General features: G+C 39.3%; 1 protein-coding gene across 6 annotated transcripts in view; it reads right to left on the bottom strand.

The window, feature by feature from the left end:
• Positions 1-13,615, bottom strand: part of ADAMTSL3 (ADAMTS like 3) — a 179,650-nt gene that overhangs the window by 63,239 nt on the left and 102,796 nt on the right. For all 6 annotated transcript variants that reach the window (XM_032122889.1, XM_032122884.1, XM_032122887.1 and 3 more), the window contains 2 exons: positions 9,878-10,004; positions 1,229-1,303 (listed from right to left, as the gene is read on the bottom strand). In XM_032122889.1, the coding sequence (XP_031978780.1) occupies positions 1,229-1,303; positions 9,878-10,004 (202 nt within the window). The remainder of the gene's footprint in view (positions 1-1,228; positions 1,304-9,877; positions 10,005-13,615) is intronic.

Raw genomic sequence — 13,615 nt, 5'->3', positions numbered from 1 at the left:
CTGGTGGAAGTGGTTAAAGGAACATTTCACAATTCTCATCCAGCCAGAGAGTGAACTAACAAAGGTAATGCCAAGCCACAGCTTCTTTACGGAACCACCCTGGGTAGGAAGCCAGGAGCACTCTGTACTTAGTTACTGACTTGCTGCTGCATTCCTCAGGAGCTTTCCAGAAATCCCCCAAGAGCCACTCAATCTAGTACTTTTTCCTCATACAAAGCTGAAACAACAACTTCCTTCTGCAGAACTACTTAAGAAAGTCCAAGAGTCCTGACCTGAACTGGTCAGTATCACTCCTTCACACATCCCCTCCAACAGTTTTAAGGGAATATTATTTATTTCAATGTAAGCTCAGCTTTGTATATTTTTTGTATCAGTGGTATATCTAAAAGTCATTGTCACTCTGGAGCTGTTCTGAAGTGGGAGTTTTATTTCAGTTTTTTTCTTTGAAAGAACGTGACAATATATTTCTGAAAGCAAACAAACTGATGGGCAGTTTTCAAACAAAATGCATTTTTTACTTCTGTTTACATATCTCAGAGCTGAAGTTCTTTTTATTTATATGATCCAGACTACATCTGCCACTCCTACAAATAAAAAATTGTTCAAAGTTAAGTGAATAGTTTATTTCACTGCCTGGTATGGCAGCACCACTCACCACTGAAACCATTAATTCTTTACACAAACTAGGCCTATGGATAAAGAAATTGCCATAAACACTGCCATCAGCCTTATAAGAAAATAGTGGAAACCAACTGTCTGACAGAAAAGCAAACTGTTTCTCACTGGTGGTATGTAACAGCCAAAAGAATGACAAGGAAACAGGAACTCCATAGCTGTTCACCCTACTTCATTTGTACCTAGATCACTTGTCAGAGGCTTCAACAGAAATCTGGTTCTGAGTTATGCAAGGGTTATTGATCCCACACATAATCCTCTGGAAGTATTTTATTTTTCATGCTGTTTAAGAGTGCACTGTATTTGAGGCACCTTATATTGCTTTAAATAGAAGGAATAGAAAGCACCACTGTGTATTCTATTTCTTTTTACCAAGTAGACTTTCCAGTGTTCTCTAGGACTATCTCCAGGCTGGATATTAAAGATGGGAAGAGGAATCAAGGTATCAAGGTCATGACCTTACCCATATTACCAAAGTTTGGATGAGTTCAGATACAAGGTGCTGTTTTTATCTTCTGCCTATGTATAAATAAATAAAACAGCTCAGTCATACCAAGGTGTGCTGGTCCTTTCAGGGTAATTCTCACACTGCGACTCCCATGTGGTACAGCAATCACAGTTTCTTCCCCTAGGAAAATTAAACAACTGTTTTAGAAGTTATCTTTCATCAGGGAATTTGTACATCACACAATTAGACTGAAAACTGTCAAATATGTCTAAGAAAATATTGCACAGCTTTCACAATTTTTCTATTAAAAATATTATGTTATTTTATTAAGTACAGTGTACTGAGTCTGTTTGCTATGTCATGCAACTGTTCTACGAATGGACCTGTAAATCTTGCTTGCTTTTGGAAAATAATTTGCTATTAACAATAAGAACTGAAATGTCAGTAGTGTATTAGGAACATATTTACACTCTGTTGTCCTGGTTTTATTTCCTAATAACTGAATTGACATAAGGAATCTGCTAAGTAGTCCTTCCCCCTTACAAAAATCTGCAGCTGTTCAGTCTCATTTTGCCCACACCTCATTTCCTGATGCAGGTCACAACTTTAATAAGTGGCAGGACTTACAGGAAATAAATCATCTACTTAACACTAACCCTTAACCAATTACAGACCAGTTAAGAGCAAATATATAATAGCTATAAGGTATATGTTATAAGTGTCTGCATCTAACTTACCATATAAGATCATTTCTTCCAGTAAGAGGCTCAGTTTAAAATGAACTATAAACCCAACCAGTCCCCAACAGGACATGTCAATACAAAACAGCTTTTGGCTTCCTGAAAGGCCTCTTCATATATAAATGTGCAACACACTTACTTCAGTGCATTTTACAAAGGCAGAAAGTTATTACTTTTCATTTCAAATGTAGGAAGCCTGTGATTTGCCCGAGCAAACTGGGTTACCAGTCAAAGCAACAGACTAGAGACCCTCACACCAGCAAAAGCAGTGCTCTCAGAAAAGGGCATCCACAGGGACACCCACAAAAGGAAGAGAGAAGCATCCAAGGAGGACAGCATCACTGTGCTGTCACACACTTCCATCATGGCCCAAGTGTTCATCCTCTGTGAGGCAGGACCTGCCACATGTGCCCACTGCAGGTACCCCCTGCTCTGTTTGAGGATGGAACTATTGTAACATCAGTGGCTGTGCAGAGGAAGTTCCTTTTTGCAGATTTAAAAAGTAATGTGTGTTGAAGGTCAGTGATACACTGGCTCCGGAATTACTCATAAAATGTTTAGAGGAAGAATAGCTGAGTTTAGTTTTAACTGAAAAATAGTTGAAAAATGTTTCTTTCCACTTCAAACCAGACCCCTTTATAGTAGATGCTAAATTATCAGCTTCTGGTTTACATCTCCTTAGCATAAGCTCGATTTCCTGCCAAATGTTCAGAATACTTCAAGCAAATACTGCAATTATTTTTTCTGAAATAAACACCTTCTTATGTTACAGGTTTTATATCGTCAATTTCTAGGAAGGACATTTAAATACAACAATTTATTTTGGATGTAATAAAATATGAGCTTTATTAATTTCATACTTGGGTATTCCACCAGAGTGAAAAATACTACAGTAAAACAATAATACAACTAAGGAGTCCTGGAAAAAACATTAACTACTGAGCACTTAATATCTTTTTGCATCTTGGTTTTTCATCAGAGGAATTGCTAAAGATAGCCAGGAGGTAGTGGGTGTGTATATCTTTAAAGTAAGGAAATAACTACTGAATTCACATGTGCTCAACAGTATTTGAGAGAAAGCAGGTTTGAGGGGCCCGTCCATCCTTACTTGGCTGGGAATTGTATCCCATCCTGATAACACCCATCAGTCACAGCACAAAACCTCGAGTCCAAGTCGATTATGACCAGTTCAGAATACAGGAACTGCTGCTCTGAAGGGGGACCACGGGCACAGCCCAGGTTTGCAGATGTGCACACATGTGCAGGACTCTCCTCTCGAGAGCAGCCAGGGCCGTCCTGCTGTGCTTCCTGCACCTCCCCACAGGCAGCTCCGCTCCCCCGGCAGACCCTGCTGATCCCTTTTCAGGATGCTTCACATTCCTTCAGCAGTACTACAGACATTCCACCCTCACCGAAGCACTCTCTGATATGGTCCAAAATTCTCACGGGGGTGCTAAATCTGGTGTTTCTCTGCGGCAGAGACAATATTACCAGAAAGTGTTTTATTTGCATTAGAGATGACTAAGCTCACCGCCACAGCAGCAGTCAACCTCTGCAGCCCACAGACCTGTCAAGAAGTCTGACAGCAGGAGAGTTTTGTAACCTGACTGAGATAGTTATGACCTAGGGCAGTCTTTCCTTGAGATGAAGTAAATTATAGGAAAAAATAAATGTGAGATTTTTGGACTTCTGAACAGAGATGAGGATTTGGAAGAAATGGGACAGAACTGACCATAAGGGATTCCTCCTCCTCCTCCTCCTTGGGACAGCTTTGAAACAATAGTTATGTTTGGCCAGGTCTGGCATCCAAAACTACATATTCCAAAGGTCTCCAGTTCTCGGCTGAATGTAATTCATATTCTTAAAGAAACACAAGGCTCTGTAAATCCATTTTAAATGGTTATGCTGTACATTTCCCATTAAATCAGTAGTATCCACACTGTTAAAACAGTGAACTCTCATGAAAACATAAGGGGAAATTGCTGCCCTGAAATCTATACCGAGAATTTTTGATTACCTTTTTTCCCCCCCTTACAGTATTTCTGTGTCTTTGAAAGTTAATTGCTGACCTTTGTCTAAAGCTGAAAACAAATACCCTCAAAATCATCTGGAACATGCAGAAGCACTAGAGTCTAACATCTGAGCTCAGATTAAGGGCTCACCTTAAAAACTGAGAAACAGGTGAGATTTTGTCTCTCTGTCCTAACACTGCTTCCAGGGCAGGGATTCCCAACAGCATGTGAGCCATCTGCCTCCACTCTCACCCAGGGACTCTCTCAGCAAATGTGTGCACACACTACACACAGCACTTGCTGATTAAGCTCCCGGATTGCTTTTACTTTAGATGGCAAGGTTTGATCCTGTTTCTATGGTGTTAATGTGGATTTAGATTTTGGATCTCAATGAGAGCAAGATCAGACTCCCTGCTATGGTAAGACTGGGAGCTAATCCCCAGGATCAAAATAAAGGAGCACATTCCTAAACTCAATCCAATTCAGCAGGTTTTATTTATTTTTCCATGTGGGCCATGGTGGACCCATTTACTGCTTCACATATGGGCCAGTTGGGATTTTTTCCCTCTCTCCTCTTATAGCAGGCCAGAGGGTTTATTTCAGGTCTATAAAAAAAGTGTTTCTTTCTATGTATTTGCTCAGAACTTATTTGCTGGTTCCCTGGTTCTGATCGAAGGCCTTTGTGCTCCCAAAGTACAAATGATAATCCAGGAACAACTGCAGAACACAAGAGCTAAAAATCTCAAAATATTTGGAGTCTTACTGCAGTGGCTTCCCTCATCCACTCTGGCATCAGGCATAATTTCAGAAGACACTGCTGCTGGATTTAGTGCTGACCTGCCTAATGAAAGCAATCTGGGCAAAGCCAAACACATGCACTGGAGAAAACATAAAAGACATACAGCAAGCAGCCCCTCAAGAAAATGGATCTTCAGGAAATGCAGTGCAAAGTAAGTAATGAAAGAGCCAATGTTCTTACAAAGAAATTTCTTCAAGACAAAAGAGACCATGAAAGTAAAGAAGGAGGCTTCATACTACCAAGAGCAGCCCCAAGTAAACCAATCAAAGGGATGTCGAGGCTGAAAGAGCTGGTGCTGGAGACCCAGCATCCACACTACAAAATTTCAGGTGCCTCATTGGGACTGAATCTAGTCTGATCCCATGGACTGTATATTCTGTAGCTGGTGGAGAACATCAGGTGCTTTTCTGGGACACATCTTCTGGTTTAGCTTCATCAAAAAATTCCATTTTATACTCTCCAAGAGTATCAATCGCTGTGATGTGAACTGATGAAAGTATGTTAGGGCCATGATGAAATTTGCTTCAAAAAACATGCTCCTTATCCACACTGAGATGCTAGTGCATTGCATTCTATCCCTCTCCACACAGTTTTCCTGCCAAACCAGTCCCAATTCCCTCCTCTGGCTCTACACATGGTTGATTTTTCCCCTTCCTCTCCATGTGTTTTTGACTCCATCTCCCACCCAGATTCCTTATCTAATCTCAGTCTTCTACTCTTCCTCTTTTCCTTGACTCTGTGTCTGTACAGCCAGTCCTACATCCTCCACCCACCTTCTCATATCTGCCTTTCCTCCACTGCACAAACTAACAACAAATTTTTCTGTTCAGCTCATCTCATCTTTCCCTCTCACATGATCTCATCACTCCCCATCATAGGTCTGAAGCTCAGATGACTGGCAGCTCTCCACAAAATGTCTTCTGAATGCCTGAACGTGAGGTAGGAGGCATCATGGAGTTCATCCCATGGCACCTGTTCCACACTGCAGTAAACCAGAAAGCAAGAACAACCTCAAGGAAAAATTTTAATAGCTTATTTCTGGAAGAGCAACATGTTAATGTATTCTAAGGAGGCTGCACACATATGATCTGTTTGCAGCTAGGACTTGCAACAAGCTAGAGAACACTTAAAAGGATAAGTTTTCAGAAATTTCAGCTGTTAACATCCAAGAAGATTCCACAGAAACTGAAGGAAAAGGTTGGGGGTTTTTTTGTAAAGGTTGTAGTAAAATATGTGTTGATGTTCACAGACGTTGCAAAAGACTTATCCATGATCAGAAGACCATTGCCTGCCAAATTTCAAATCCCTGATCTGTGATCAAGTCCAACAATGGGGGGATGTTAAGATATATTAAAGAAAATGTTTCAAGAATGTTTTGACAGTGGGAAACAACATGTTTTTCTCCTCTGTGTCCTTGGAATACACTGAGTTGCTTTGGCTGAATTTTCTCCAAAACACATAGCACCTGGCATGAGAAGTTTCTGACACAACTGTCGAATTTTGGCAAATAATCCTGCGTATAAAGTGAAGTATCAGGCAACCTCGACAACTGGGGTTTCTAGCTCCATGTATATTGATTTCAAAGAGGGGGAAAAAATGTGAGGCAAGAAGTTGTCACAAAGTTGAGCTGGCTGATGACACAGAGGGCAGAGCTGTGCCAAAGGTCTCTGATAGATAAATGACCAAAGTGAAATTGGGTTTTTGGTTAGGCATGCCTGGGGATGATGACATACAAACAAGTGAGAAGAAGTGACCAATGGTATATTACACAAGTGCTACAGGAAATAAAGGACAGGGGAAAAGGAAATTCTGTTACAAAGCCATGGCCAGTGAAAGCTTTTATATAAGAAGCTCTTTAGCAAAACATTAAAAAAGGTAAAACTTGCAAGTAGCTTGCAGTTTGGGAATCAAATAAAACCAGATTAAGACAAGTTCGTGCCTTCAACTTCACCCCCCCATTGAACCAGCATCTTTCCTTTTTCATTGGTATCAGAACCAGAACACTTTCCTACCATTTCTTGCCAATGATGGTGTAGAAAGGAGATATGAGGGCCCGATCCCACAATTTTTCCATGTGCACAGAGTTCAGTGGAGTTAATGGGAGTTCCATGCATATAGTACTAGAAACATCAGGCCCATGATGTCTCAGTTCCCAATGGGATGGTACATTTTACAACCTATTACACTTTTTGTTTGAATATCATTAGTCTAACCTTTAATCATTTTACCAGAATGTTGGAATCTGGCTTGCTGACAGAATTTTAACTTACTTTGTCTTTCAAAGGCAATTAAGTGTTAGTGGAAAAAATAAAGAGCTTTTGAAATGACTGTTCATTTCATATTTGCAAAACAGTAAGCTGCCTTTCAGTGCTGTTTAACTTTCTGATCAAAGGCATTAATTCAGTGTAAAAACATATAAAAAAAAAATATAAAACAAAATTAGTCCTTCATGAGAAATCATTTGCTACCAATGCCTAAATGTCTTTGTTTTAAAGTAAGGACTAAGATAACCAAGCAATATTATTTTCCCTTATGCCTCTTTTTTTATACTAAAATCTTTGGCTCTTGTTTTCCTTCCAGTTCTTTAATTTGCTTCATTGAACACTAAAATTTACATCCTGCTCACAGCCTTAGGCTCCCTCTTAAATACATGTCTGTCACGTGTCGATATTTTCTCAACGCTAGTTCTGAAAGCTTCCAAATGACTCCTCGGAAGATAATGTGCCTCCCTTCACTGATCTTTTACCACAAAGAAAGGATGGCTTTATTTCCACATTTCATTCACACACAGGATAGTTATATGGAATTCATTGCGTAGTGTTGAGCAACTTAACCTAAAAAAGATTTTGGCACCATCACAATACCAAGAAAAACATCCAGTTCTGAATTTAGTAGCGTGTGTACCATTTGCTTATGCCAGTGGTAATTCATTCATATCATCCAGCCTGCTACTGCACAAGATAAACCCAAAAGTTGGCAAAACTGGCATCTTTCCTCAGAATAGTATTTCTCAGCCTTTAATTTTAAAGGACTCTTAAAGAGACACTGAGTTATGACAGAGGAAACAATGAACCATGGGCATTCTTGATAACCTTCAAGGTAACAGGAGACCTTCCACCAAGTGATGTCAGCTGTAGTCAGCTCTTACCTGAACCAGAATACCACAAGTGAGATTAATATTTTCTGTCACAAAATGACAGTTTCAAAACCAGATCCCTTTTACCACTCTGTCGTTATTGTCCTTCCATCCTACGCAGCAATTGAATGCAAAACTTTTTATTTCACTTATTGTGAACTATCCAACCAGAGTCACCAATCCAACAAGTTTATTTTGGGTTGCCTTAGAACTAGCTATGGTGTCCCCAAGAATCATCCTTCTCCAGGAGAATCTCTGTTGCTGTAAAACTGGAGCAGAAAATGCAATTCCCTTCAACTCCAGCTGACCTTCACATCAGAAAGGGAAAGAGCTATTTTGTGCATATCTATATCTAGAAACACAAAATAAATACAGCTTAGAGACACTACAAAAATATTCTCCAATCTTCACTGCTTTACAAGTGCTTGCTCTATGCTGACCAGAAGCTCTGAGCATTTGATACAGCAAATGAATAAAAAGTGGCCCTCCATAAAAAAACCACTTTTTCAGCTCATTGTAAACATTCAAGACATTTTCTCAGTCTTTCAGGATGAAAAATTTTATGAGTTACTGAACTACACTCTCCCATCAATAAAAAATACCTCTAGTCAAAGCAAGGCAAAGGCTAACACTGATAGATGATCTAATATGTAAAAAAGGCTCTTTGACTTGTGCAAAATTATCCTGTGGCTTTAGAAGTTGCTGCCACAAAACCAGACACTTTTAAATTTAGATTGTCTTTTCTATACATGTGTATTGAATTACAGAAATTATGCACCTGCACAGTGGTACCCAACACCCTTGCAGGGCAGTTCAAGACATCACACTGCAATAGGCATTGAGATAAGAAATAAACTACTCCAAGTTTCATCCAAACTGAAGCATACTGCAAACAGTGACATTAAAAAACCCGTGGGAATAGTTACATATACTGCAATAAGATTTTAGTGTGATTCAATATACAAAGCTTTTTCAAAATCAGGGCACAAGTGAAATCTTTGCAGGCTGAAATACAACAGTGTTAAAATACAGGCGGCTGTCAGAGACAGCTGCCTCATCCATTTAAAAAAACAAAGTGGTTGCATTTGAACTTTGAGCACTGACTTTAAGAGCACCCCTCTTTCTTGTGACTTTGCAGCAAGGTAATTAACCCCAAAGGCCCCATCTCCATGGGATAAATGCTTGTGAAAAATACACACTGTGAGTTCAGAAAAAGAAAAAATTCTGTGAGGCAACTATTCTTATGATAAACACATGGGACTGTGAGACACATGGGACACACATATGCTCTGAGATTCCAGGGGGCATAATCTGTGAGGGTGGAGAGCACCAGTGTCAGAGGTGAGTCTTTGTATGGAAAACCTTGCCTGCATATCAAAATAGCCAGACTCTTCAGACTCCAGGAAAGGGTCTAATTCCAATACCCTTCCTCTTTTGTATTTCATATTTTCAATACTACTGAGACCCACAGAGTTACTCCCAGTAAGATGCTAATTTTGAGAAAGAACAGCAAAATTTGAGCCAAGCACACAAAAAAGACATGGAAGTATTAGTCCCGTTCACTTTGTGTTTTTTGTACCATACAATTAGCAACCTGCCCCTGAAATTCAACTGTCTTCAGACACCACAAGAAAAAAAAAAAAAAAAAAAAAGAAAAATCAAAGTTAATTTGAAAACCAGGGACTTTCAAGCACAGGCCACTATTTCCATAAAACCATCTATAAGATGTTTCCATGATTTAAAAACATTGCTGCAGCATCACATACACTGCAACATGAGGATACCCTCTAAAATAAGATGTGCATCTTGATGGTTATTCCTGATAGAATGAATTGAGTAGCTCTATAAAAAAACCCACATATCTCAAATTCTTTCCTAGCTATACCCTAACGTGTGGTATCCCTCATGGAATTTCAACAGACTAATCTAGCACAGACTTTAGAACTAAGTAGCTTTGTCAAACTGCAAACAAGTATATAGTTAAAAGGTCACTGCGATGTGCATGCTAATATACGAGCAGGAAACATAGTCAAGGATAAATTATCATAGGATCAATGTGCAACCTACTTTTTTCTGGTGAGACGTGTGCCTTAGCTTGTCCCCTCACAAGCCTGCATGTTGAGCCATCTCCTGCGCAGATTCCACAGTTGTCTTCCTTGGCATTGCTCCCAAGTTGTCGATCACAGCCTACTGCCTGCCAACATCAACACCACAGTCAGAAGGAGGGCAAAGCTGTAGTAGACATGCTCAGGTTTCTGGAATTTTATTTATTATGTTATCCTTTTGATTTTATGAGTTGGCCTCATTCTATCAAAGCATATCTTGCCATTTAGGATTCTAAAAGCATACTGTCATTTCCACGATTTTAATGATGAACCACAACTGATATATTAAGCTATTCAAACGTAGGAAATACATGAATTCATTTCCCACTACTTATGTGAATGAATACCATTGAGCATTATTCTTTCCAACACAAGGCATAATATGTTATTTACAATTTGGTTTTCACCACCTGTTTAATTAAGTCTGAGAAAGGATAAATACAATTAAATAATCCAAGTTAAAAATTTAAAGGGCACTCAGCCTTCAGCTTCATAGACAAAGAGTTGAGGGCAGTGCTAATATTCTAGAGTCTTGGCCATTCAGAATTTAACTGGCACTTGTGTAGATCTATTTGCCACTTACATCAATGTCATTACATACACATTTGCTAACCAGCTTTTAAAAAATTTAGACAATTCACTTGTCACCTTTTGATTTTTTCTGGTTTATGAATGTAAGACCCATTCCATAAAACTTTCCAACGATTATTATAAAAACACCCAAACTTAAACACTGCCAAAAATTCAAAAAGCAATTTTTTAAAAAAAACTGTCAACTGAAAGCCCTCCAAATTATAATGAAAACATTTTTCCAGGTTTTTCTTTTTCTTCATATCAGTCAACTCCACAAGAATGGGAGTGAGAATGGAAAGACTAAGAATAGACAAAATTGACTAAAAGCACTTTCCTGCTGAATGGAAGATAAATATTTGGCCTCACCCATCTTACTCTTCACCATTTCATAGAAGAATTTTTCAGGGACTACCAAATGCTGAGCAACGTGGTAAAAAGCTGATCTCCAGCTTTGAGCTTTCCCAAGTCAGCCTATATGCCTCTTATATTCACATATCCCTGAGAAGGGCAGCTAATTTGTCATGGGTGTATATACTTAATGAAAATCCAAACTGACAAATGGATAGAAAACCCTCTGGAAATTCACAGTTAAAGCAGTGCTAGAATTCTGAAACTGGCCAGCACACGCCTCTTCCTATATAAAAATGCTTGGAAGGGGCAGCCTTAGCTGCCAAGATCCACTGCATCTGTGCTGTGCCAAAACTGACACACGATCCCCTTGGAGAGGTGAGGATCGACTCCACACGTAAGAGGCAGGGCTGGGTCTTCCAGTCTGAGTTAACACACACACACAGACACACAAATCACACACATCCACTGCCAAACACGGAGAAATGTAATCTCAAAGTTTCACATGTCTATGGAAAAGAAAACAAAGCAGCCCCACCTCCTCCTTCTGCCCCTTTCCCTTATTTTCCCAATTCCCTACAGCCTGAATTCCCTTTCGAGGAGGGCATTAATGGGGACAGTTTACAGTGCTTCAGTTGAGAGACCTGCTGCAGTGAAGGCATCTCCTTCCTAAGGGCTCCAGATTTACCAGAGAAACCTATATTAGGAGCAGGAAATTATTTTATTCCTGCAGCTGAAGGTGATCTTAATCCTATGTAGCCCAGCAAGGAATTCATTTTAAAAAGAAATAAGATGCTTAACACTAAATCATTTCAGTTTTAACAAAAACTTAGTTGTAGAAATGAAGCAAATTAACACACATGTGGACTCAGACCATCTCACAACAGGTGCTTATTTACCACACAGAAGCCATGTGGGAACACTCTACTATAATTTAGGCTTGGATTACAGATTAAAATATTTCCACTTGAAGATGTTTCTAGCATTACCTCTGGGCTCATTATTGACATCCAGAAAATTGCAAAAACAAAAAGGTTGTAAACAAATTACTATAAACAAGCCTATCTTCCCATTTTATAACCAATTAGCAATACATTGAGAAAATAAATGAAAACACCATTTAAGAAACAGAAACTGACTGGGCCACTCAGTGAATCAGAAAGCAGATGAAATTTCATGGGATATAATAATACAGTGGTCAACACATTTGCCTCAGCATTGAAAACTCTTTCAGTTCCCAGCTCCACAACAGACTTTTGGAAACTCCTGTGCTTTTCCATTCCAATCCATGGAAGGGGTCTAACTGCAGCTGACAGGGATGCTGCATGAATGAATCTCCTAACGTTTCTGAAGCACGCAGATGGTGCAGTGATGGAGACCATAACAGTGGATGAGAGAGTCTGTATTTCTCCTGGGCAGATTTTGAAGTAGTTACTGCTCTCCCCTGATTCTCCTGCCCTTATTCACGTAAAGATACTGCTAGAACGTGGAGGTAAATTGTACTACTGCAAGTGTCATCTCTCATAAATGTCTCAAAGGCATCTCCATTGCAAACTGCAATCTCCTTTCCTAAATATTAAAAAACTGTTCATTCACTCATCAATTAATTCCAAAGGAAAAAATAAGCTGTACATCATGATAACCCATGTGAAAAAGTGCTGTTTTTCTTTGTTTAAGCTCTTTTATATTTGTAGGCTACAGATCCTGCAAGTCTTTCATGGGAGGAGGGCACTGAGCAAGCAGAGCACTTGCAAGACCAGCCCCTTAGAGCCCAACATGACAATAACAAACATCCAGACTGAGCTCTTACACACAGCCCCTGTGAAAACAAACTCTCATTGCGTGCAACAAAAATTACACAACTGTGCAAACACAAGGCATTACTGTGTCCAACGTGGAATGTAAGAAAAAAGATAATCAGCAGAGCAGCATACTTTAGAGGACTGTTTCATACAGCATTATTGCTTATTTTTTAATAATACACAAATGCCACAGAAATAAAACAGGAGTGCTAGCTGCAAGGGACTTGGATGTGGGAAAAGGTTTACAGCTCCCCTGACAGCCAAGGTGGTGTGTTCAGCTAGATGCATTTACTCTCTACAGATTTCCTTCCCAGATTATGTTTACATCAACTGTTAAAAATATGAATTTCAAGCAATGATATCCTGGAGCACAATTTAGAAAGCAACTCAAATTATAATCACAATTTTGACCTGAAATGATCATAGAATTCCAGATTTTAACATGAAGCACCCAAAAATTCCACAGGTTTTTAAGCCTCAAATTTGGAGCTAATTCATGAAGGAATTTTAATAAGTAAACACTGGGATGGGACATATTTCAAACTTGAGAGTCTAGAGCCAGCCTTTTTTAACCATTTCTAAACCCTTGGCTGGGTATTTCTCAGGTGAGCTGAACAGCCACAGACCTCACCAAAAGAAAAGGAAGCTGTAAGGTATAGCTTTGGAAACTGGGTCTCAAAAACATCTGGCATTGTGACACCAAATATCATGAATTTAAGGTATTCATATTTCAGCCAGTAACTATTGGAAAAAGTAGTGTTTGATGAAATAGTTGAAGACAGTACATTTGGTTATTTGCAAATAAATCTGCAACAAGGACAAGAAAATGATAAATGGCAACAGCTTTCCTCCACTCACGCACCACCTCAGGCAGCCAAAGAGGCTGATGATTTTCACAATTAAGGCATTTTGTAGGATTAATTTACCCCACATTGCTTGCTGTTTACAGAGCAAAGGAATCAGCTATAAATATTACA

Source organism: Corvus moneduloides, chromosome 13, assembly GCF_009650955.1.
Source record: "Corvus moneduloides isolate bCorMon1 chromosome 13, bCorMon1.pri, whole genome shotgun sequence".
In the NCBI taxonomy this organism is placed as follows: Eukaryota; Metazoa; Chordata; class Aves; order Passeriformes; family Corvidae; genus Corvus; species Corvus moneduloides.
This window is presented reverse-complemented; position numbering and strand designations above follow the sequence as displayed.